This window comes from Bombina bombina, chromosome 7 (genome assembly GCF_027579735.1).
Source record: "Bombina bombina isolate aBomBom1 chromosome 7, aBomBom1.pri, whole genome shotgun sequence".
Classification (NCBI taxonomy): Eukaryota; Metazoa; Chordata; class Amphibia; order Anura; family Bombinatoridae; genus Bombina; species Bombina bombina.
The window spans coordinates 253,495,352-253,523,145 of record NC_069505.1 but is presented as its reverse complement, the minus strand read 5'-3'; the positions used below and the strand labels follow the sequence as shown (position 1 = coordinate 253,523,145).

The 27,794-nt window shown below is 35.7% G+C and overlaps 1 protein-coding gene across 2 annotated transcripts in view; it reads right to left on the bottom strand.

The window, feature by feature from the left end:
• Positions 1-27,794, bottom strand: part of LOC128635838 (protein Wnt-7a) — a 117,072-nt gene that overhangs the window by 46,016 nt on the left and 43,262 nt on the right. For both annotated transcript variants that reach the window (XM_053688949.1, XM_053688950.1), the window contains exon 3: positions 11,660-11,931. In XM_053688949.1, coding sequence (XP_053544924.1) covers positions 11,660-11,931 — 272 coding nt within the window. The remainder of the gene's footprint in view (positions 1-11,659; positions 11,932-27,794) is intronic.

Genomic DNA, 27,794 nt, shown 5'->3' with positions numbered 1-27,794 from the left:
TTAGGAATCAGAGCTATCTAACATTTTTTTAGAAATTTCTTTTTTTGGGGGTTTGGAGAAAAGCCCATTTTTTCTGTTGGTTTAACCCATTAGATGTGCTAGCGCAGTCCAATTCCCTGTTGTATTATGTATAAAAGAGCTGTTTAAACAAAGAAGACCAAGAGGAAAGGGTCAAATTGATTTTTGGAATTTTTTTTTTTTAATTGTACTCTGTCCCTGAATCATGAAATTTAACTTTGATTTCCATGTTCCTTAAAGTAGAAACCAAGTTCAAACGATTACTGTAATCTAATATAGTAAAATTCAAGGCAAAAAGTTCTGAGTGTAACTTCTAATATTAATGTCATCCTGTTGCCCAGAAGACCTTGTGTAGGACAGTAATGTACAATCGGTGTCAAACTATTGACATTCCTCAGTCTTTGTACCGTTCGCTTGTTGCAAACACAACTGACTGACAAATACATTTGTCTCTTGCTTTATTCATTTAACCAGTATTAACAAATGTAGTATTGGCAGCAAATCACAACAGCATTGCATTATAACAACTTTAAAGGACCATTATAGAGAGGATGTTAAACACATAGTTTAAGTACTGCTCACAGAAAGCTGACTGCCACCAACCCAAAGTGCAGAGCTAGTTACATGACCCAGTTGCACAACAGCTATTGTTGATTGGGTCAGCAGCAGTTTCTGCTTGGGATCAACAGGTCTCTACAACTCTCCTGAGAGATATTTTAACTATGTGTTTTAGCCCATTTGTAGGGGTTAAACACATAGACTTGCAGATTACAAATTATGTATGTAAAAGTTGTACATCACATTTTCAATAGTATTGAATTTGGTCACTTTATAAAAGCAATATCCTGCTAACTGTTAAACCTCAACTTCATTTTTTGTCAGATGAATGAATTGAAATGTTTTCTTATATCAGGCTTAAAGCGATGGTAAACTTTAGCTAATCAAATGTCATGTATGTAATATTTACAATTAAAAAAGTATGTGTGCTTTTAATTTTTTTAAACCTAACCATGAAAGAGGTTAAATCTGTCACTTTAGTAATGCGTCTATTACAATGTTATGCCGGCCCACTGGCATGAACTCTTTTTTTATTACAATTCCAATGAATATCCAATCAGTGTGTGTGTCATATGAGACTCTTGAAGTACAGCCCTTTGAAAGCCCTTAGGAAGACTATGTAAAGTAGACGCTAAAAATTGTGTTTCGTTTCATTTTCATTAGTTAAATAATTAGTTTAGTTAAGTTTAAAAAAAAAAAATAGTTTCTGCAAATTAGTTATGTTAAGTTAAATTGTTTTTTTGGATCCATTCTTTAGTAGTATGCATTATTCTATTCTGAAGTTTAGAATAGAATAATGCATATGAATAAAGAATGAGTCCGAAAAAACGAAAGGATCTGAAAAAAGGATTTAACTTAACATAACTAATATGCTGGCGATTGCCAAAACTAAGTTATCTAAAACCACCACCGCCACCCACATTGCCGACACTAAATGAAGCTATTAACCCCTAAACCGCCGACCTCCCACATCACCAACACTAACTAAACCTATTATACCCTAAACTGCCGTTCCCAAACATTGCCAACAATAACTAAACCTATTAACTACTAAACTGCAGTTCCCCGACACTAAGTAAACCTATTAACCCCTAAAGAGCAGTTCTCCGACATCACCGACACTAACTAAACCTATTAACCCCTAAACTGCCATTCCCAAACATTGCCAACACTAACTAAACCTATTAACCCCTAAACCGCCGTTCCCCGACATCGCTGACACTAACTGAAACACTGAAACACTAAACAAACCTATTAACCCCTAAACCGCCATCCCCAAACACCGCCAACACTAACTAAACCTATTAACCCCTAAACCGCCGCCCCCCACATCGCAAAAACCTAAATTAAACTATTAACCTCTAAACCTAACACCTCCTAACTTTAATATAATTAAAATATACCTAAATTAAAGTTACAATTATTAACTACCTTTTTAAAATAAATACAAACTTACCTGTGAAATAACAATAAAACCTAAGATAGCTACAATATAAATATTTACTAGCTACCTAGTTAAAATAAATACAAACTTACCTGTGAAATAAATATAAAACCTAAGCTTACACTAATAAAACCTAACATTACTGGAAATAAAAAAACTAACATTACTAAAAATAAAAAAGCTAAGATTACTAAAAAAATTAAAAATACAATTACAAAAAATAATAAACACTAAAATGACAAAAAATAAAAAAAAATACCATTGTAAAAAATAACAAATGAAATTGCCCCAAAAAATAAAAAATATTACTATTCTAATCCCCCATTTAAAAAAACAAAACAAAAAAAAAAACACCCTAATCTGTAATATACTACCAAGGGCCCTTAAAAGGGCCTTTTATAGGACATTGCCCTAAAGTTAACAGTTTTTTTGTAAAAAAAAATTAAAACTAACACCCCCTAACATTACAAACCCCCTCCCCCCGACCCACAAAATAAAATAAAAAATGAATCTACCCATTGCCCGAAAAGGGCATTTGTATGGGCATTGCCCTTAAAAGGGCATTCAGCTCCTTTTCGGCCCATTAAAAGTAAAAAATGCCTAATCTTTTCAGGGCAATGGGTAGATTAGTTTTTTTTTAGTTTGTGGATTTGGGGGTGGGGGTTTGTAATGTTAGGGGGTTTTGTTTTATTTGTTTGCAAAAGAGCGTTTAACTTTAGGGCAATGCCCTACTAAAGGCCCTTTTAAGGGCCCTTAGTAGTTTATTATAGATTAGGGGGTTTTTTTTATTTTGGGCTGTTTTTTTTTTTTTAATTGGGAATAATTTTTATTATTTTGGATAATTTTGTTTTTTTTTAGTTTTTTTTTAGTTTTTTTTGTTTGTAATTTTAGTTTTAATTTTTTAGTAATCTTAGTTTTTTTTATTTTTAGTAATGTTAGGTTTTATTAGTGTAAGCTTGGGTTTTATTCATATTTCACAGGTAAATTTGTATTTATTTTAACTAGGTAGTTAGTAAATAGTTATATTGTAGCAAACTTAGGTTCATTTTTTATTCACAGGTAAGTTTGTATTTAGTTTTTAGTTAGTTAATAATTGTAACTTTAATTTAGGTCTATTTTAATTATGTTAAAGTTAGGGGGTGCTAGGTTTAGGGGTTAATAGTTTAATTTAGGTTGTTGTGATGTGTGGGCTGGCAGTTTAGAAGTCTATAGGTTTAGTTAGTGTTGGCGATGTTTGGGAATGGCGGTTTAGGGGTTAATAGGTTTAGTTAGTGTTGACGATATTTGGGAATGGCAGTTTATGGGTTAATAGGTTTAATAGGTTTAGTTAGTGTCGGCAATGTTGGGAAACTGCGGTTATGGGGTTATTAGGTTTAGTTATTGTGGGCGATGTCGGGGAACTGCGGTTTAGGGGTTAATAGGTTTAGTTAGTGTCGGCAATGTCGGGGAACGTCAGTTTAGGGGTTATTAGCTTTATTTAGTGATTTAGTTGGTGTCGGCGATGTCCGGGAATGCTGTTTAAGGGTTAATAGCTTTATTTAGTGATTTAGTTAGTGTCAGCGATGTCGGGGAACTGGGGTTTAGATTAGAACAATGAAAAATTCCGAATATGAATAAAGAATGGATCCGAAAATTCAGAAACTGATTTATTTATTTTCAGAATTTTGGGGATTTAAGTTATGGTGCCGATTCGGAAATTGGAATGCATTTGAATCTCTAAATCAGCCAAAATTTGTCCGAAAACTAAATTCGGCCGAAACGAAACGCACATCTAATGTAAAGAGGAAATGAAGGGGGGCGGAGGAACAGAACATACCAAGTAGCATTATAAATCTTTTATTATAAAATATATATATACATTTAAAAAAAATGTGTTTTTGCTTTTATACTAATATATTTTTCATTGCAACATCCTAAACGTCTGAAATTTACCATCACTTTAACTGTTGTAAAAATGTATATGATGGCACAACAAACAGTGCAACTGGGATTTAACACCTTGGTAGTCAGAGAGACCTACAATAATCACAATTAAATGCTTAAAGGGATATGAAACCCAAACATTTACTGATTCAGACAGAGCATAAAGCTTAAAGGGAAACTGAACCCACATTTTTTTTCTTTTGTGATTCAGATAGAGCAGCAATTTTAAGCAACTTTTTAATTGACTCCTATTATCAATTTGTCTTCATTCTTTTGGTATCTTTATTTGAAATGCAAGAATGTAAGCTTAGATGCCGGCCCATTTATGGTGAACAAACTGGGTTGTTCTTGCTGATTGGTGGATAAATTCACCCACCAATAGAAAGGTGCTTTCCATGGTTCTGAACAAAAAAATTGTTTATATGCCTTCCTTTTCAAATAAAGAAAGCAAGAGAGCAAAGAAAAATTGATAATAGGTGTAAATTAGAAAGTTGCTTAAAATTGCATGCTCTATCTGAATCACAAAATAAAACATTTGGGTTCAGTGTCTCTTTAAAACAAAAAAATCCAATTTACTTATCACATTTGCTTCATTCCCATGGTATTCTTTGTTGAAGATATACCTAGGTAGGTGTCTGTAGCACTATATGGAAATGGTGCTGCCATCTAGTGTTTTTTGCAAATGGATAACTTTTTTGCAAAACTGCTGCCATATAGTGTCTCCAAACACTAAGTCCTTGCTTTTCAACAAAAGATTCCAAGACAACAAAGAAAATTAGGTAATAGAAATAAATTAGAAAGTTGTTTAAAACTTCTTTCTCTAACATTTAAACATTTTGTTTATTGTTTCTTTAAAACTAGTCACATATCCACTGTTAGTCAAATGAATTACCACTTTGGAAAATAGGGATTGTTATATTTTCACATGGCTATGAGCTATGCTAAATTTAACTTCAGGGAAGCAGAATTCCTATCTTCTAAAGTATTCACCCAAATTCCTCTCCCACACAAAAGCCGCCTATATTATGGCCTACCGTTGTGAGTCTGCTGACATACTGCTCAAGATATGTGCACAAAGCCCTCGAATACAATAAGACTTGGGTTTTCATCTTACCTCACTAGTAAAATCTGCCCGTTCTTTTGGCCAAATCATTCTGTCACAGAGAATGAAAAATTAGCTTCTTCTCTCTGCCATTGTTGAAACATTAACTTCATTTTTCAGGAAATGCTATGCCTGACCCTTAAATTTAGCCAACTCCCAAGTCCTAAATCATTTCGTTTACAAACACAGCAGAGGTTTTTTTTTTTTTTTTTCTTAGACGTTAACCATTTAATTTAAGTATAATTTATTTACAGTATGGATTTTTGTTTTTAAAGAAAATAGTTAACTGTAGTTTCAAAAAGTCTTCACACTAATTTTGGTGTTAAAGGATTCAATTTGGAAATAAATAAAAATTCTTAAACTTATGTTTAGACTTGGCTATTAAATTATTACAGATACTGATAGTTGTTTTTAGAATTATTTCATCATCCAGTACATAGATGGACAGATAACAGATGATGATAGATACAGAGATAGATAGATAGATAGATAGATAGATAGATGATAGATAGATAGACATAAAGCTAGATAGATACATAATAGATAAATAGATAGATGGATAGACAGACAGACATAAAGCTAGATAGATAGATGATAGATAGATAAATAGATAGATGGATAGACAGACAGACAGGTGGGTGAATGAACAGACAGATAGACGATAGACAGATAGACGATAGACAGATAGATAGATAGATAGATAGATAGATAGATGATAGACAGATAGATAGATAGATAGATAGATAGATAGACAGGCAGACACAAAGCTAGTAGATACATGATAGCTAAATAGATAGATGAATAGACAGAGAGACAGGTGGATGGATGGACAAACAGATAGATGATAGACAGACTTAAAGAAAGATAGATAGATAGATAGATAGATGATAGATGGATAGATAGATACATTGTTAGATTATAGACAGACAGATAGATAGATAGATAGATAGATAGATAGATAGATACTTGCAGGGATATACATTGTTATAGTTCCAATGTTTTGCACAAATTAAGGAGAGAGGAGAGGTAAAGGAGGAAGAAAGTGAGTTAGGTAAAAAGTTGGAATAGGAAGTACAAGACTGTCTGATGACCACCAATAACACATGCAATCTTGAGCTCTGTTGTTAATTTGTTTACACTCCCAAATATCATGGTCTGGAATATCCATTCTAGAAGACTATTCTGTTGGCAGCAAGATATCAACATGCAAAGCAGCGACATCCAAATACTAAATGGTAAAAATGTAAAACTGTTACTGTTGGTCCTTAAGTTCAACACACACGGGATAATTTACCCCAGTAACACAGTAACAGTGAGTAAAGCAGCGCTGGTCTAGAAGCAATAAGGGGGCTGTGATGCAGTATTGCTTTCTGAAGCTGTTAGATGACAGTGACTTCCTGGATACAAGTCATGGCAGCTTCCCCTACTGTGCTCCTCATTGACTCCTTGCTGTCACCTTCTAAGTTAACACCTTGAGTTCTTCACCTTCTAAGTTAACACCTTGTGTTCTTCACCTTCTTAGTTAACACCTTGTATTCTTCACCTTCTTAGTTAACACCTTGTGTTCTTCACCTTCTAAGTTAACACCTTGTGTTCTTCACCTTCTTAGTTAACACCTTGTGTTCTTCACCTTCTAAGTTAACACCTTGTGTTCTTCACCTTCTTAGTTAACACCTTGTGTTCTTCACCATCTTAGTTAACACCTTGTGTTCTTCACCTTCTAAGTTAACACCTTGTGTTCTTCACCTTCTTAGTTAACACCTTGTGTTCTTCACCTTCTTAGTTAACACCTTGTGTTCTTCACCTTCTAAGTTAACACCTTGTGTTCTTCACCTTCTAAGTTAACACCTTGTGTTCTTCACCTTCTAAGTTAACACCTTGTGTTCTGTGCTTAGTGACAGCAGATGGTTACAATGATATAATTATGCTTTCATTGCTTGCAAAGACACATATATTATCACCATGTATGTAGCAAAATGTTACACAATCACAATCCTTTAGAAAAATGTATCTAATGGTTTATAACAGAAAAGTCTATGGGGATTTCTTGTGAATTAATCATTAGCTACGTAATTGACCCCACGGTATTGTGATCAACTCCAATATTCTGATTAGGGCAGTAGATACACGGAATATGCATCAACCAGATGGAAAGGGAGCAAATCTAGTTATGAAATGCACAAAGCACTAGAACATTTTTAAATTAACCTTATTTTTTCATTTTTGGCATTTCATAACTTTTATTTATGTATTTATTATAATTTTTGTAAAATGGATGTTCCTGAATTGAATACAGGCTATGACTACTGCGGTTAGCTGAAACGCGTAAGCCATTGGTGCTGCACCCTTCTGATGTTTTTGTGTACCCTCCTGGAAGTTTTTAAGCTTTTGAAGTTAAGTTTGTTATTTTTATCAAGCACGGTCCTCCTTCCTGTCTTTGACCTGTATTGAATAAAACAAAGCTGTTTCATTCTTGTGGAGGCGCGTCCCTGTCCATCAATAGAAATGTAGCAGTTGTTCTGATCAGACAATGAGCAATCTGTCCCTAGGGCTGAGTTGTGCACAAACATACATTTCCCATTAGAATCAAAATTAATATAAACATCTTTGGCATAACATTTTTGTGATGAAAAAAAAATAAAATAATTATTTGTTTCCCTTTCATATAATAATAATAATAATAATACCTATTTAAAGTACCAGTAAATACAGTAGAGTTGCATAATCAACAAATACTTGCTAAAACTTCAAATGAGTAGCAGATTTTTCTTTTTCTTTACAAATGTCAATGTTATGGCTATTTCCACCCCCCCTCATGTATCATGTGACAGCCATCAGCCAATCACAAATGCATTTACATATATACTGTAAATTCTTGCACATGCTCAATAGGAGCTGGTGACTCAAAAAGTGTAAATATAAAAAGACTGTGCACATTTTGTTAATGGAAGTAAATTGGAAAGTTGTTTAAAATGACTGCTCTATCTGAATCATGAAAATTTAATTTTGACTTGAGTGTCCCTTTAAGAGTATAAAATGATTCAGTAAGCCTTTACTTTGATATAGGACAATGAACAAACTAGATGAGCCTTCTGGTTCTCATCTGCCATCAAAATCTCTGTTGTTATAGATTGCTAATAGCATTTGATTTAAAAAGACATGACTTGAAACACATTATTAACAATGTATTTATACTATTCCATCATACTTGGTCTTCCCTTTCAACACAAAACACGTTACCATTATATAGCTGCAAAGCACCATGCAAATGTAAATAAATCCAGCAACTGGCCAGATCCCTATCAGCAACAAGTTCCCTCATCTGTTATCTCAAGCACATACCATTATCTTCTCTAGCCTGTGAGCTAGGACAAACAAGACCCTCTGTCCGTCTATAGTGCGTACAATTAAATACCGTACTAGTTGTTCACTTAGACCTTTTAAAATTGAAGATATTAATTATTGTTGGTGAGATATATATCATGTATGCGCTCGGCATCTGTTCACAGAGGTCTGACTTTCCAACTGAAGTATTTAGACCTTTAAAAAGTAAATAAATAAACAAAAGTGACCTATAATGATTTACAACTGACTTTTTGTATAGCCAACAACCATTTGGTTTGATTGCAATCTTGTTGATAATTTTTTTAACTGTTTTAAGCTCCCAATAGCTTTTTGACAATGCAAACCATAACACCATGCTCGTATTCAAAAAATATTGGATCAGATATTGGATCAGATAGCATTGACTCTGGTGAACACAATTCAATATTGGCAAAAAAAATGGTCACATCGAATTTAACAGCCAAAGGCACTTGATAAAGACTTAAAGGGACAGTATACTGTAAAATAGTTTTTCCCTTAATGTGTTTACAATTGCTTTTTTTACCAACTGCAGAGTAAAAAATGTATGAAAATTAGCTTTTTAAGGTTTATTTCTGTATATTAAAGCTCTGATTTTGTGTTTTGAAGCCACAGCCTAATAAAATAGGTTGAGCTTGTAGGTATAATCCGATCTCATTACTGTATCACATGGTGCACATATACCTGCTTCTTTATCTTATATCTGTCCTTAAAACAATCACCAATACTTTGAGAGAACAATGGAAAATCAACATTTTATTGCCTTATCTCTGCTTTATCACACTGGGAGTGTAATTTCTTCTGCTGGCTGTGTTTACAAAGCTTATCTATAGCTGGTACGCGCGGCCACAAACTCTCAGAATAGGTGGGGATACCACATGCTAAATTAACAATTTCAAATGCCAATATAAGGGTAAAGAAGCTACTTGTAAACAATTTAATACACTCCAGCAGGTAAAGTGGATCATAGGGAACAAATTAAAGGGGAGAAATTCTTTGAGTAAACTGTCCCTTTAACACCCACAGATTGATCTATGACACACATCAGATAAACAATAACAATATCATCCAACGATCTGCCCATGCTCAGACCCAAAAAACAAGATCTAACTGTATATTTAATTATAGGAATTATAACTTTTCTTTTTTAATCTCCAATGTTTTATCACTGAAAACTGTGCTTGTCTTTTTCCCCTTGCACATTGGCATTTGTGGGCTACTCCATAATAGCAAATTTCTGCAAACTTTTTAAATGATTATAAAACAATTTTTTTGTATGTAGTTACTTTCAATGTTGGCTGATACACATAATGCATATATTTGAAAACAATATATTTAAAGGGACTGTTAACACCAAAAATGTTATTGTTTAAAAATATAGATAATCCCTTTAATTACTATTCCCCAGTTTTGCATAACCAACACTGTTATAGAAAATTATTTTTTACCTCAGTGATTATCTTGTATTTAACCTTCAGCAGACTGCCCCTTATCTCAGATCTTTTGACAGACTTGCATTTCAGGCGTGAGCACAATGTTATCTATATGACACACATGAACTAACGCCCTCTAGCTGTGAAAAGTGTCAAATGCACTGAGGTAAGAAGTGGCCTTCAAGGGCTTAGAAATTAGCATATGAGCCTACCTAGGTTTAGCTTTCAACTAAGAATAACAAGAAAACAAAGCAAATTTGATGATAAAAGTAAATGACAAAGTTGTTTAAAATGACATGCCCTATCTGAATCCTGAAAGTTTAATCTGGACTTTACTATCCTTTTGATGTTGAGTTGCACTTCATTTTAGCTTTAAAACTAAAATAAACAACTTTATCCTTTTTCATGAAAAAATAAATATTTTTAGCATGTGCAAATATTTCTCATACGCATGATATCATTTTTAAGAGTTAACTATCAATTTAAAATTTAAAGAATTTGCTGAGACAAGAAACTTCAGAATTGACATTAGTTTACATAGGTATAATCTGAAGTGTTACTACACCAAAACCATTTATTATTTTCGTGAACGGGCAGGTTGCGTAAACGCACTTTAAAGACAGCTCCCCCTACACTGACATCACAGATAAGTGGCTATGTGGGCATACTTTTGCTGAAGCTGCAATCCCTATTATTTACTATGGGAGACACATCGCCACTCATTCGAGCAAAATGGTTCAGCCCACTTTTTTGGACTGCGAGACAGGCGAGGTCAAAAAGGCAATTTCTCGTGGGTTTGAAAATGCTTAGAATATCTCTATTCTCTAAGCCAGCTGAATTTTTTTTTACCTTTGTCCAGTTCAGGGCTTCCCAAATCCTAGGAGTCAAGACAACTAACATTTTTAGTTTCTGCCCCTAACATTTTAAAATTTGCTACCTAGATCCAATAGAGGTAGGTTTACCATCCCTTATTATTTCAGGGATCTCTCTTGTTTGCCCAAACATTTTTACAGTCTCTCAGGTTTCCCTATTTATCTGCTCTAATTTTTACAACATATAAAATCTTAAACATGTAATATTGTACTTTTGTACTCTTATTTAGTATATAATTCTGATGCCTCCGACAGTTTAATGTCTTAACTCCCACTGCACCATAAATGAGAAATAGAATTCATGGATTTGCAGAAAGTTGTTGAATGAATTAAGCTAAACTGTGTGTATGAAGAGGATTTTATGAAGAATTTTGTTGTACCAAAGTATATCAAATTTAAAAAAAGTGTTTTTTTTCATTTTCTACTGTATAATTTGTTGATTTCCAACGTGAAATTTGTTGATTCCTTGGTCTCTCTTATTTTCTTAAACAAATAGTTGGCTTCCTTAGTTGTGGGGGAAATCTAGGATTACTGGGCACTCACAATGTTTAAAGATATTAACTAAACAGCCATAAATTAACAAGGAACTAGAGAGGTGCATTTGGCAGTTTCATTCACTGACGGATGCCGAAGTAAGAAGTTGCTTTCGGTATTCATCTCTTTTCAGAGCCAAATAACCTCTTGTGCAAGTGAAACACACTAAGATCTGCACAGATTATTTTTGGCTCCCGAAAAAGCCGAATACCGAAAGCAGACTCCTACTTCTTCAATTGTCAGTGAACAAAACTGCCAAATTCACACCTCTACAAGGAACCATTTGCCCTAGAAGGAAATGAGAGAGGAAGATGGGAGTAAGTTTGCTTTTCTCAGTTGTTGCTGAGCTTCAAACATTTGTCAGCCCCTGAACAAATTTAGAAATCAAGAGAAATCTGCCTAAAATCCATACCTTACGTCCAGCTTCATTGTTGTGTAAGTTCATGAGTGTTCTTGCATTCTGCTTAATTTCTCTGGCATCCACAAAAACCTTAGAAAACCCTATTCCATATCTGATGTCAGCAGAGCAACCTCCCCACTTCCACCCTTCATCTCTGTGGAATTGTCCTTGTTTTTCTTTGTCACAACCACAGTCACTCATATTCCCCTGAGTACAGGCAGTTGTGATCGCATGAGCCACTCCAGCAGCGATAATGGCGTATGTAAATGCAGCCTCTCTGCTTCCTGGGAAATAAAGAGATAAGGATGGTGCATTTAACATTTATATGACGGAAAGTTATATTAATAGACATCACAATTGTAATGAACAATTTTTATCTGCTCTAATTAAGGTCCTCTTTAAAAAAAAATTATACAATGATATCGACCACACTACGTAATAATACACGGGATGATTTTGCAAAATTTACTCTTGAAATGTTATCATGAGGATATTATGTCTAAGTCTTACAAGGTATAGGTTATAAATTGATATATTTATTATATTATTTTATTTTGATCCGTTAATATTAATTATAATATGTTAATTTTTATTAAGAAACAGTTGTAATCAGGAACATAAAAAAACAGTAAAATGGAAAATTAAACTGAAATGGATTGGATAGAGCACACAATTTTTTATTTTTTTTTTATTATTAATCCAACAGGGTAAACACATATACATAATGCACATTTAGCCACACAGGGCAAAAAGAAATAACCAAAAAGGAAAAAAGCAGATAACGAATCAAGAGTAAATGACTCTTAGTACAATCAATATGTAGTCTCACAGGGCCATATGGCATTTCATAGGTATCCTGGCAAAAGAAAAGAGAGGAAGAAAAAAAAAAAAATCTTGACCTAAGTCTAACATATATTTTGTATAGAGTACACAATTTTAAACAACTTTCCAATTTACTTCAATGATTATAATTTTTTAGTTCATTTGCTATCCTTTGTTAAAGGGACATTCCAGTCAAAATGTAAATGCACATAGATGAACTATATTTTTTACTAGAAACATATTTGCATTATACATGTATTGGTAAAAATGCTTCTAGCAAAATATATCACTGTTAGCAATGTTTCTCTGCAAGTGCATGTGAACCATAGCTAGATATTCTCAATGCATCCGCATTTTAAGTACTACAGCTACTCAGAGAGCCAGTGGGGCTTGTATCATGCCAGCAATTAACAAATGTCATTACCAGATGGTACAAGCACCTTAGGCTCTCTGAGCAAGTGCTGTGTTTAAAATGCTGGTGCACGGTGCATACTTAAATACACTTTTGAAACAGCTATAGCTTTTATTAGACACATTTTTGTTAATACATGTAAGCTACAAAAATGCTTCTATTCAAAACTGAATCCATGGGGATTCCAATTTTGTCCGGAATGTCCCTTTAAAGAGTAATCCTAGGTGAGCTCAGGAGTATGCACATGTCTTTAGCCATCTGGCAGCACAGTTTGCAACATTGTTTATAGCAATGTTAAACATAGTTACAAATACGACTGCTATAGACACATGCACGCTGCTAAACTCCTATCAGCCTTCCTTACTCTAAACAAAGGATATCAAGAGAACAAAAGACTTTTGATAATAGAAGTTGAATGGAAAGTTGTTTAATGCTCAATGTTCTATCTGAATTTGAATACATGACTATTGAAGGGGCATTAAAGGGACACTAAACCCTTTTTTTTTCTTTATTGATGCAGATAGAGCAGCAATTTTTAGCAACTTTCTAATTTACTCCGACTATTATTTTTTCTTCATTCTCTTGCTATCTTTATTTAAAAAGTAGGAATTTAAAGCTTAGGAGCAGCCCATTTTAGGTTCAGCACCATGGATAGCGCTTGCTTATTGGTGGATACAGTTAGCAAACCAATAAGCATGCATAATCCTGGTTCTCAATCAAAAATGGGCCGGCTCTTAAGTTTTACATTCCTGCTTTTTAAATAAAGATAGCAAGAGAACAAATATTTTTTTTATAATAGAAGTAAATTAAAAAGTTGCTTAAAATTGCATGTTCTATCTGAATCATTAAACAAAAAATGTGGGTTTAGTGTCCCTTTAAACAATATGGGTTTGTAATATAAAATGTTTTACATTTTGTGTAATAAAGAAAAAAAAAACTTAGCAATATATATATATATATATATATATATATATATATACAGTATGTATATATATATATATATATGTATATATATATATATATATATATATATATATATATATATATATATATATAGATAGATATACATATATTTAAAAAACAAAGCGACAAAACAAAAAAACAACAACAAATATTCACTGCGTGTGTTTTAAAACAGTGCAATTCAATATAGGAATAATGTTTTGCATCTCTTGAGCTATGTGGACACTTGGTATGTCGATTAGAAGTTTTAAATGTCATAATAACATCACGTACAGTTACTGTGAGCCAATCTTAAACATAGTTTAAATGTGTTTACAAGCAAACTCTCTGAGTAAATTGTTTCCACTGCACAAAATGAGATGTGAATCACTTTGTAAGTTGGGGGCATTTCAGTTTGAGCTCGCTTACATTACCAATAAAATTAGAAAAAAATATGAACTGTCAGGAAAAATTCTACATTTTGATATTGCATATTAATTATTATTATTATTATTATTATTATTATTATTATTATTATCAGGTATTTGTAGAGCGCCAACAGATTCCGCAGCGCTGATATTAATCACGTGTCTGTGCTATATTATGTAGGAGCAAAATGTATCATGTGTATTTATAGCTGGATATTCTCAGGGCACCAGCATTTTAAATACTGCAGCTGCTAAGAGAGTGAGTGAGGCTTGTAACATGTCAGCAATTAACAAATGGAGTCATTACCAGATGGTAAAACCACCTTAGACTCTCTGAGGTCTATCTATGAAGGGCCGTGTTTCTGGCGAGTCTTCAGACTCGCCAGAAACAGCAGTTATGAAGCAGCAGTCACAAACACTGCTGCTCCATAACCCTGTCCGCCTGCTCTGATGAGGCGGACAGGAATCGCCGGAATTCAACGCGATCAAGTACGATCAGGTTGATTGACACCCCCCTGCTGGCGGCTGATTGGCCGCGAGTCTGCAGGGGGCGGCGTTGCACCAGCAGCTCACAAGAGCTGCTGGTGCAATGCTGAATATGGAGAGCATATTGCTCTCAGCATTCAGCGAAGTCTTGCGGACCTGATCCTGATACCTGATCCGCAAGACCTTCAATAAATAGGCCTCTCTAAGTCTAAAAAATATGAACTACCTTAAAGTGCGGTAATTCCTTTTTCTATAATGTAATCTCAAACAGACTCTTAATCCATCATATATGCAGTTGACACGTGTTTACAAACTAAAAATACTAATTATTTTGTTATGGACATAAACATGTGACACTTGGCAAGTCCTTTTATAGTTTTCTATTTCATAATGAGATTACCTAGAAGAACCAAGACTCTTGGTTCATCAAAGACATTGGTGATTGGTTGTGTTAACAAGCAAGCTCTATAAGCAAAGTACTTTATCAATATTGAATTATTTGTACCTAAACCATGTTTAAAATACCCAACTGGATCTTCTAATTATTAAAATTCTGCATTACCTATTTCTAACCCTTTAAAGACCATGAGGTACTCTGTATGTCACTGGTCATTAAGGGTTTTCTTGTATATAAAAGCACGGGACCCCACCATTATACCATCCCTCCTTCCTGCCGTTCACCGGAAATGAAAATCCCCACTGACCGGAAAGGAAATCCCCACTGACCGTGAAATTAATAACGCAATCCCCATAGAAAGACCAGCAACGTACAAAATACATTGCTGGTGCTAAAGGGGTTAAGTAAGATTTTTGTATTAATGTTATAAAACTTCTCTCTAACATAAACAAATCCTCTTTTAGGGGCCATAGATAACAATTAGACTGATTTTCATCACATGCTGCCTGTTTCTTATGGCTACTGAAATGTATATTTCACAAATTACTATAAATCAAATCAGAAATACAAGAGGAGCGATTTTCGAAAAACCAATATACATATGAGAGTGACATCATTTGAAAATATAAAGTTTTATAATTCCAGTATCTTCAGCAATACCACAAATCGTGTAGTGTGTACAATGATTACAAAGTGTCATCTTAACAATGCAACATATTTTACTGTCACATAGGATTCTGGGAAATTGCTGATGTCCTAATTGCAAACAATACACATTAAAGACTGAGATAAGTACCTTGGTGTCTTGCAACATATCAACATACTAGGTAAATGTGCCCAAAGCTGAATACATTAACACATTTTTTGTAGAAATAATTTTTCAATAGCTAAATTCCACCCACCACAGCCAATTGGGACTTGTTGGTGGAGCTGGCACAGCTAGCCACTATCATTTAGTTTGTAAAAGTTCCATTGTTTTATAGTTTATCATTTGATAACTGGAGTCAATTAAGGATACATATGTAGCAGGGTTAGGCTTGTAAAGTCTGCAGTGTTAATAATTATATAATAAATATACAGGAGCTGACCTACTCAACAGAGGGCGCTGGTGACAATTTTTTGGGGGCCCCAAAATGTGACCCAGTAGTAAGCAATAGTAATAATATTCATGTTGCTTGTTGCTATGTATAATGATTTTGAACAGATAGATTGATAGACAGATGATAAACTGATAGACAGATGATAGACAGATGATAGACTGATTAAACACAATGAGCACCTTCGCCACCCCCAATTTATAAACAGGTGTCAATGGATACATCTTGACATTCTCTTGATTCAATAAGAATTCCATGAGTTTTCCAGTTATATAATTATCACAAATTACTATATTATCTTGTGAAACAGATTCACTAAATCCAGAGGTATCTTGTTATATCAGAGGGATTCTGCTTTTTAGAATAATGTAGACATTGGAAATATTTTTTCCCCCACAAGAGAAGAGATCAAATTCTTGAAGGTTTGATAAATCTGATTGGTCTATGGATGTAGATTAAACTGCACAATACAACCTTAAATTGTGTACAGCAGTTGTACACAGCATAGACTTATCTACATTTATCATTGCACAAGCAAATACCTGTGCAATCCTTCCCTCTGCTCTTGTGCAACAGCTTAATAATTATCCTGGTGGAATAAGTCGGCATAGGAAGCATATGGGGAGACCTCATATATAAGTTCGCAAAACTTAGGGATATAAGTATTTTAAAAATCCACATAATTAAAATACATTTTAACTATTTGATAAACAATTAAAATCAGGTAGAAACTGCTATGTGTTTCTCAGCTATAAAACAACTCGCTGTTTCATCAGGCAGTATCAGGCCGAGAAACGCGTAGCAGTTTCTACCTAATTTTAAATGGCCATATGTTGGCCTTTTTATTAAAACTTTTTATTACTTTGCACAGTGGAAGCAGTGTTCTTTGTCTGGGTTTTGCAACCATTACAAATGCTGAAAATGCAAAAATCTGCAGCTCCGTTTGAATGCGGGCGTCTGGATTATTGGAACAACCTGTACCGTGGGAGAGCTTGCTGGAAAGCTCTGATATAAATTTCTGTTTGCACTCACCTATTGTGTTTGCTAAATGTGAGTAGACTCTCTTGTATTGAAGTTAATGTTGTGATACGTTATGTGGCGCCCCTTGTTTCGTGTTTGCCTTTCCACAGAATTGATACCCTGAGCCTTAGTACTCAGTGTTTGAGGAGCAGCCTTATTAGCTATCATTGTGCCCCCCTTATTTAATAGGGACTTTCTTATATGGACTCAAAAGTATAATATATTTTTTATCTTTTGTTCAACAATTGTTAAGTATTGCACTGCACTTGACTTGGATTCATTTAAGAGGTTTTTATTTGTTTATTTTGTATATATTATTTATTTACAAAATTTACCATTTATTATTTAATACACATTTTATACAGTAGGTTGAGCACCCCTATTACTATTAATTTTTGAATAGCGCTTTTGGTTTGGTTTTATTTTTAAATGTAATATTTGATTACAATTTTTCTAATTTGAATATTGCATAATTTGATTTGAATTAGAAAAACTTTAATCTATATATTTGTAATAGTATTTCTAATGCTCTCTTTAAATGTAATATTCAAATTATATGAGGTATTTTTCCCACAAATGCATTTTAAAAAGGTGTGTAAAATATTAATCAAAAATAGTGGCATTCATAAAGATTTGTACCCACCCCCTCTCACAGCTGCAAGTTAATTTAATAATTAAAAAATACACAATAAAAAGACAATGAGGCCCATTTATCAAGCTCTGAATTGAGCTTGAGGGCCCGTGTTTCTGGCGAGTCTTCAGACTCTGCTCTGAGCAGGCGGACAGACATCACTGGAATCAACCCAATCGGGTTGATTGATACCCCCCTGCGAGTCTGCAGGGGGCGGCGTTGCCTTAGCAGCTCACAAGAGCTGCTGGTGCAATGCTAAATATGGAGAGCGTACTGCTCTCCGCATTCAGCGATGTCTGTCGGACCTGATCCGCACTGTCAAATCAGGTCTGACAGACATTTGATAAATAGGCCTCAATGTAACAACGTTTAGTTTGAATTTGAAATTAGCAGTAAGATATTTTAATACAATTTTCCCTCCCCCTGTAGCATGTGACAGTTCTCAGACAATCACAAAATGCACATACATTTATACTGTGCACTTTTGCACATGCTCAGTAGCAACTAGAGCCTCAGAAAGTGTGCATATAAAAAAGGTGCACGTTTTGATAATAGAAATATGCTGGATTATTTTATTTTAAATGGCATGCTTTTCCAAATCATTGTACTTCACTTTTGACTTTAAAGGGATAGTCTAGTCCAAAATAAACTTTCATGATTCAGATAGAGAATGTAATTTTAAACAATTTTCCAATTTACTTTTATCACCAATTTTGCTTTGTTCTCTTGGTATTCTTAGTTGAAAGCTAAACCTAGGAGGTTCATATGCTAATTTCTAAGCCCTTGAAGGCCGCCTCTTCTCTCAGGGCATTTTGACAGTTTTTCACCACTAGAGGGTGTTAGTTCATGTTTGTCATATAGATAACACTGTGCTCACGCACGTGGAGTTCCAGTGAGCAAGCTCTGATTGGCTAAAATGGATGTCTGTCAAAAGAACTGAAATAAGGGGGCAGTTTGCAGAGGCTTAGATATAAGGTAATCACAGAGGTAAAATGTATATTAATATAACAGTGTTGTTGGTTATGCAAAACTAGGGAATGGGTAATAAAGGGATTATCTATCTTTTCAAACAATAAAAATTCTGGTGTAGACTGTCCCTTTAATGGTCCATAGTCAAAGGAGCCATATCTATCTCTTAAAGGGACATGAAACCTCATTTTTTTTCTCATGATTTAGACAGATCATACAATTTTAAAAAAAGCTTTACATTTTCTTCTATTATCAAATCGACTTTGTTCTCATGGTATTCTTTGTTGAAAATATATCTAAATAGGTAGTGCTCGTGTTTCTAGAGCAGTACCTGACAGGAAAAACTGCTGCCACCTTCTGTTCTTGCACATGTATAACATGTCATGTATTGCTCCAGGCATGTGCACACCTCCTTCTTACCTCCTTTTCAACAAAGGATACCACAAGAAGAAAATAGAAGTAAATTGGAAGTTTTTAAAAAAATGTACACTCTACTTGAATCATTAGGACATTTTGGGGGTTTTATGTCCCTTTAACTGTCCACTTCTCATGGGCATAGAATGCATTACATTGTGAAACACACCAGCATAAAAATGCCCTCACAACATTTAAAGGGACAGTAAACCTAAAAAATAATGTTATATAATTCTGCACATAGTGCAGAATTATATAACATTATATTAGTGTTATCGTTATAAACCCTTTTTTCCCTTTTCATTTTTTATAAAAATGTCCGTTTTACAGACCCGCTCTCTGTACTCTGCTGAGCGGGTCTGTTTTTTTACACAGCGCATCGGGCCAGCTGTATAGTCACAGCCGGGCCCGACCGCGCCATTATACACAGTGCAGCTCGCTCCTGCTGTCAGACAGAGCAGGAGCGAGCTGCACATAGTGTTATGGCGCGGTCGTGCCGGGCTGTGACTATACAGCTGGCCCGATGCGCTGTGTAAAAAAAACAGACCCGCTCAGCAGAGTACAGAGAGCGGGTCTGTAAAACGGACATATTTATAAAAAATTAAAAGGGGAAAAAGGGTTTATAACGATAGCACTAAAATAATGTTATATAATTCTGCACTATGTGCAGAATTATATAACATTATTTTTTAGGTTTACTGACACTTTAAGAACAAAACAAGACAAAAAATATGATAGCTCCTGATAAAACAATTCACTCTAACATATGCACAAAGATACTCAAAAACAGTTAAAGGGGCATAATACTCATGTGTTAAATTACTTGAAACTGATGCAGCATAACTGTAACAACCTGACAAGAAAATATCCCCTGAGCATCTCTATGTAAAAAAGGAAGATATTTTACCTGTATCTGTGAACTGGGTCACATGGCTATTCTAAAAATGGGGTTTCAATTTTTCACCTAATAAATATGATTTACTTGTTTTTAGCTACTTGACTGCAAAGGGCTCCAATGCACTTATATATATATAACAGTTACCGAGTGTTAAATTCAATAGCGCTCAAGTGAACGCATTTACTTTCAACCTGAATACATGTGCTACTCTCGACATGCGCAAAGAGCCGCAATAAACCCCTTATAGCTGGCTCAACTGTTAGCATTACACCGTAATATAGCCCCAAATAAACACCACTAGAAATAATGAAAAAACATAATTACAGCAGCAACTCTTAGCAAACATGCTTGTAGCTGCATATTGCTCTATACAGATTTGGTTATATTATTGTTAAAGTGCAACATATAAAGATCTGTGCAAATCCAGATCTTTGTGTCGCACTTTCGCAAGACTAAATCCAGCTGATACCCGCTGCCATATGCGTCATTAGTTTTTAAAAACAAATCCCCAAATGCACATGCCTACATTAAAACACCCTTTAACACCAAGGCACACAGTTCTATCCAACAAGACTACTTTATCACAACAAAAGCAGACATGCAAATATTTTACAATGATGTTTCCATAAACCATTTTACAAGCATGTTTGCTAAGTGTTGCAGTTGTATTGTCTGTTTATCCGCAGTGCTAGCAGTTATTATTTGATGTGTGAGATATTATATATTGGACACCTGACACAACTATAGAACTTAACGTTGGAAAAACTTTAATCGATGTTTAATGAATTTAGAACATGATGTCTTTACAATGATGCCCCTCTGAAACATCATCTATGAATCTAGGTAACTGATGGAATATTTTACACCTTTAAAGATAAAATTTATTAAAAACATAAAGCATCAAAAGTTTCAAAACAAAGAACTGGGGAAAATCATATTCTCTGTACTGTGCCTACAGATAGCTGAATGGTAATTACATCTCGTTAGCTTGTTAGAAACATGAACTAATAAATAAAACATACAAGTTTTGAGAGCAGAAAGTTTGGTATTAAGTTACTGATGTGTCTGCTTTTGTGAATGTGACAGTAATTCAGAACACATTAAATACAATAGATATGAATTCAACATGAGTTTTTTTTTTCTTGTAATGCTCAACAGTGTGCCGCTTTTGTTCTCTTTCACAATTGTTCATTTGCATTCCCTCTTTTTTTTATTTATACAATTAGTTTTTTTTTTTGTTTTTTAGGAAGGGATATAAAATGTAGTAATGTATAGCGTGATTATTATCCATAAACTAATGCATTTCATTAGCAAAAACATTACTCCTCTAAAACAGATCTAGATGCCACAAGTCCTAAAAAAACAGCTCTGTAGTACAGTTTTTGCCTACTGTCAGATCTTTAACTTCTTTTCACCGTTCCATGTTCTTTGCTTCCTATAAATCTACAATAGATGCAATCACATTATTTATTGCAATTAATCACTATGTAAGTGATCACTAGTGTCATCTCCCCACTATGTAACTATTCTTGCTCTGGCACCTGGGTCATTTAATTCCTTTGTCCTTACTTATCTGTGTATGACCACTAACCACTAACTTGTTGCACATGATGACTGGACAGTAGCTTGCCTCTGCATTGTCACTGGTCACTAACTGACCTGTACTACACCACATGCTATAAACTTTTCTGTACCTGAAAACTGTTGCTGACTTACCTGTACCTTATTACTGGCCATAAGTTTACCTGTATCTTACCACTAGCCATAAGCTTGCTTTTTACTTACCACTAGCCATAAGCTTGCTTTTAACTTACCACTGGCCATAAGCCTGCTTGTACCTTACCACTGGCCATAAGCTTGTATGCACCTTACCACTGGCCATAAGCTTGTTTGTACCTTACCACTGGCTATAAGCTTGTTTGTACCTTACCACTGGCCATAAGCTTGTTTATACCTTACCACTGGGCATAAGCTTGTTTGTACCTTACCAATGGCCATAAGCTTGTTTATACCTTACCACTGGGCATAAGCTTGTTTGTACCTTACCACTGGCCATAAGCTTCTATGCACCTTACCACTGGCCATAAGCTTGTTTGTACCTTACCACTGGCCATAAGCTTGTTTATACCTTACCACTGGGCATAAGCTTGTTTATACCTTACCACTGGCCATAAGCTTGTTTATACCTTACCACTGGTCATAAGCTTGTTTGTACCTTACCAATGGCCATAAGCTTGTTTATACCTTACCACTGGTCATAAGATTGTTTATACCTTACCACTGGTCATAAGCTTATTTATACCTTAATACTGGCCATAAGCTTGCTTGTACCTGCTGCTGGTCATAAGCTTGTTTATACCTTACTACTGGCCATAACCTTGCTTGTACCTGCTGCTGGTCATAAGCTTGTTTATACCTTACTACTGGTCATAAGCTTGTTTATACCTTACCACTGGCCATAAGCTTGTTTATACCTTAGCACTGGCAATAAGCTTCCTGGTACCTTACTGCAGGCCATAAGCTTGCTTGTACCTTACCACTGGTCATAAGCTTATTTGTACCTTACTGCTGGTCATAAGCTTGTTTGTACCTTACCACTGGTCATAAGCTTGTTTATACCTTACTGCTGGTCATAAGCTTGTTTGTACCTTACCACTGCTAATAAGCTTCCTGGTACCTTACTGCAGGCCATAAGCTTGCTTGTACCTTACCACTGGTCATAAGCTTGTTTGTACCTTACCGCTGGTCATATGCTTGTTTGTACCTTACAGCTGGTCATAAGCTTGTTTGTACCTTGCCGCTTGTCATAAGCTTGTTTGTACCTTGCCGCTGGTCATAAGTTTGTTTGTACCTTACTGCTGGTCATAAGCTTGTTTGTACCTTACTGCTCGTCATAAGCTTGTTTGTACCTTACCACTGGCAATAAGCTTGCTGGTACCTTACTGCTGGTCATAAGCTTGTTTGTACCTTACCGTTGGTCATAAGCTTGTTTGTACCTTACTGCTGGTCATAAGCTTGTTTGTACCTTACTGCTGGTCATAAGCTTGTTTGTACCTTACCACTAGCAATAAGCTTGCTGGTACCATACTGCTGGTCATAAGCTTGTTTCTACCTTACCGCTGGTCATAAGCTTGTTTGTACCTTACCGCTGGTCATAAGCTTGTTTGTACCTTACCGCTGGTCATAAGCTTGTTTGTACCTTACTGCTGGTCATAAGATTGTTTGTACCTTACTGCTGGTCATAAGCTTGTTTGTACCTTACCACTGGCAATAAGCTTGCTGGTACCTTACTGCTGGTCATAAGCTTGTTTGTACCTCACAGCTGGTCATAAGTTTGATTGTACCTCACCACTGGTCATAAGCTTGCTGGTACCTTACTGCTGGTCATAAGCTTGCTTGTACCTTACCACTGGTCATAAGCTTGTTTGTACCTTACCGCTGGTCATAAGCTTGTTTGTACATTACCGCTGGTCATAAGCTTGCTTGTACCTTACCGCTGGTCATAAGCTTGCTTGTACCTTACCGCTGGTCATAATCTTGTTTGTACCTTACCGCTAGTCTTAAACTTGCTGGTACCTTACCACTGGCCATAAGCTTGTATGCACCTTACCACTGGCCATAAGCTTGTTTCTACCTTACCACTGGCTATAAGCTTGTTTGTACCTTACCATTGGTCATAAGCTTGTTTATACCTTACCACTGGTCATAAGCTTGTTTATACCTTACCACTGGTCATAAGCTTGTTTGTACCTTACCAATGGCCATAAGCTTGTTTATACCTTACCACTGGTCATAAGCTTGTTTGTACCTTACCAATGGCCATAAGCTTGTTTATACCTTACCACTGGTTATAAGCTTGTTTATACCTTACCACTGGTCATAAGCTTGTTTATACCTTACTACTGGCCATAAGCTTGCTTGTACCTGATGCTGGTCATAAGCTTGTTTATACCTTACTACTGGCCATAAGCTTGCTTGTACCTGCTGCTGGTCATAAGCTTGTTTATACCTTACTACTGGTCATAAGCTTGTTTATACCTTACCACTGGCCATAAGCTTGTTTATACCTTACCACTGGTAATAAGCTTCCTGGTACCTTACTGCAGGCCATAAGCTTGCTTGTACCTTACCACTGGTCATAAGCTTATTTGTACCTTACTGCTGGTCATAAGCTTGTTTGTACCTTACAACTGGTCATAAGCTTGTTTATACCTTACTGCTGGTCATAAGCTTGTTTGTACCTTACCACTGGTAATAAGCTTCCTGGTACCTTACTGCAGGCCATAAGCTTGCTTGTACCTTACCACTGGTCATAAGCTTGTTTGTACCTTACCGCTGGTCATATACTTGTTTGTACCTTACAACTGGTCATAAGCTTGTTTGTACCTTGCCGCTGGTCATAAGCTTGTTTGTACCTTACCACTGGTCATAAGTTTGTTTGTACCTTACTGCTGGTCATAAGCTTGTTTGTACCTTACTGCTGGTCATAAGATTGTTTGTACCTTACTGCTGGTCATAAGCTTGTTTGTACCTTACCACTGGCAATAAGCTTGCTGGTACCTTACTGCTGGTCATAAGCTTGTTTGTACCTCACAGCTGGTCATAAGTTTGATTGTACCTCACCACTGGTCATAAGCTTGCTGGTACCTTACTGCTGGTCATAAGCTTGCTTGTACCTTACCACTGGTCATAAGCTTGTTTGTACCTTACCGCTGGTCATAAGCTTGTTTGTACATTACCGCTGGTCATAAGCTTGCTTGTACCTTACTGCTGGTCATAAGCTTGCTTGTACCTTACCGCTGGTCGTAATCTTGTTTGTACCTTACCGCTACTCTTAAACTTGCTGGTACCTTACCACTGGCCATAAGCTTGTATGCACCTTACCACTGGCCATAAGCTTGTTTCTACCTTACCACTGGCTATAAGCTTGTTTGTACCTTACCATTGGTCATAAGCTTGTTTATACCTTACCACTGGTCATAAGCTTGTTTGTACCTTACCAATGGCCATAAGCTTGTTTATACCTTACCACTGGTCATAAGCTTGTTTATACCTTACTACTGGCCATAAGCTTGCTTGTACCTGATGCTGGTCATAAGCTTGTTTATACCTTACTACTGGCCATAAGCTTGCTTGTACCTGCTGCTGGTCATAAGCTTGTTTATACCTTACTACTGGTCATAAGCTTGTTTATACCTTACCACTGGCCATAAGCTTGTTTATACCTTACCACTGGTAATAAGCTTCCTGGTACCTTACTGCAGGCCATAAGCTTGCTTGTACCTTACCACTGGTCATAAGCTTATTTGTACCTTACTGCTGGTCATAAGCTTGTTTGTACCTTACAACTGGTCATAAGCTTGTTTATACCTTACTGCTGGTCATAAGCTTGTTTGTACCTTACCACTGGTAATAAGCTTCCTGGTACCTTACTGCAGGCCATAAGCTTGTTTGTACCTCACAGCTGGTCATAAGTTTGTTTGTACCTCACCACTGGTCATAAGCTTGCTGGTACCTTACTGCTGGTAATAAGCTTGCTTGTACCTTACAACTGGTCATAAGCTTGTTTGTACCTCAACGCTGATCATAAGCTTGCTGGTACCTTACTGCTGGTAATAAGCTTGCTTGTACCTTACCACTGGTCATAAGCTTGTTTGTACCTTACCACTGGTCATAAGCTTGTTTGTACCTTAAAACTGGTCATAAGCTTGTTTGTACCTCACCGCTAGTCATAAGCTTGCTGGTACCTTACTGCTGGTCATAAGCTTGTTTGTACCTTACCACTGGTCATAAGCTTGTTTGTACCTTACCGCTGGTCATAAGCTTGTTTGTACTTTACCCCTGGTCATAAGCTTGTTGGTACCTTACTGCTGGTCATATGCTTGTTTGTACCTTACTGCTGGTCATAAGCTTGTTTGTACCTTACCACTGGTCATAAGCTTGTTTGTACCTCACCACTAGTCATAAGCTTGCTGGTACCTTACTGTTGGTCATAAGCTTGTTTGTACCTTACTGCTGGTCATAAGCTTGTTTGTACCTTACCGCTGGTCATAAGCTTGTTTGTACCTGTATCAGACAACTTGTGCATGTATCAGACAACTATCTAATAATACACCTGTGCTTAGTCACTGGTCATTAACCTGTCTGTACTGTCACCAGCCTGTCTATACTTCTGGCCACTGTCAATTCACCTGCTTTTACCAGACACTGGCCATGTGGCTGTACCTAATCACTGGCCATAAAATTGCCTATACCAGACCACTAGCCATGAATTTGTTTATACCTGACTATTGACCACTATTGACCTACACCTTAAACATAATCTCATCTGGATGTCTGAATACGACCATTGATATAAGTCTTTTAGAGTTATATTTGTTGCCCTGATGTGATTCTTGATTTTAATACTGTCCTGAAACCTACCTAGACTTGACCACTGTTGAATCTCTACCTTGTCTTAATCCAATATCTTACGCTCTGTTTGTAGACAGCATGCTATTATCACATGCGGGATTCTGATGGTTTATATAATGTAAATGTCACCACTATCTAATCTTTAGTTGGTCCAGCCTTAAGGTTTGAGTCTCTTTATCTTTCATAAACTACACTTCTAGTTGCCTTAATTGCTGCTGTATATAGTAAATCATATGTTAAATCATCACCATTAACTATAAAAACATTTAATCTAATCCAGCTGACTTCTGGCTGCTGCTACTTATTACCAACCTCCAATTAACCCAACACTGAGATATAGGGGCCTATTTATTAAATGCCTGTCCAACGTGATCTGATCGGCGGATTATGTCCGACAGACATCACTGAATGAGGAGAGCAATACACTCTCCGCATTTATCATTGCACCAGCAGTTCTTGTGAACTGCTGGTGCAACGTCGCCCCCTGCAGATTCTCGGCCGCTAGCAGAGGGTGTCAATCAACCCGATCATATTCAACCGGGTTGAATTGCGGCAATGTCTGTCCGCCTCCTCAGAGCAGGTGGACAGGTTATGGAGCAGCGGTCTTTAGACCGCTGCTTTATAACTGGTGTTTCTGACAAGCCTGAAGACTCGCCAGAAACACGGGCCCTCAAGCTCCACACAGAGCTTGATAAATAGGCCTCATACACATTATTATATTGTAATAATAAAATAACAGTAGGATTGAAGTTTTTTTCTTTATTTTTTCTTTTTCTTTTCTATTTTTCTTTCATACATTTTAAACTGTTAGCTTATTTATTTATTTTTTTAGTTTGTTGACATTAAGCTCAGCAAAATGATATCAACTGAACTCAAACTGTTAAAAATACTTATTAATAAGTTATATATTTTACATGAAAAGTATTTCAGCCTCTCAAATCCTCTTCTGCACTTTTAAGACTTAAGAATAATCCTCAATTTCTCTTATAAGGATACAGATCTCTTGGGAATTTACTGGCTACCAAACAAACTGCTCTCTGTAGGCTAAAAAGATAATCTGATGAGTTTGAGATTTCATTATCCTTTTATTTAAGAATATAAATGCAGAAGTAGAGTTTGTGTTTTAGAGCAAAGAAGTAAAAAGTTATTCTATAAAAAAGAACCCCCAAAACATAAAGGCTTCAGTTTGGCACGCACCACTGAACCTTACTATGAAG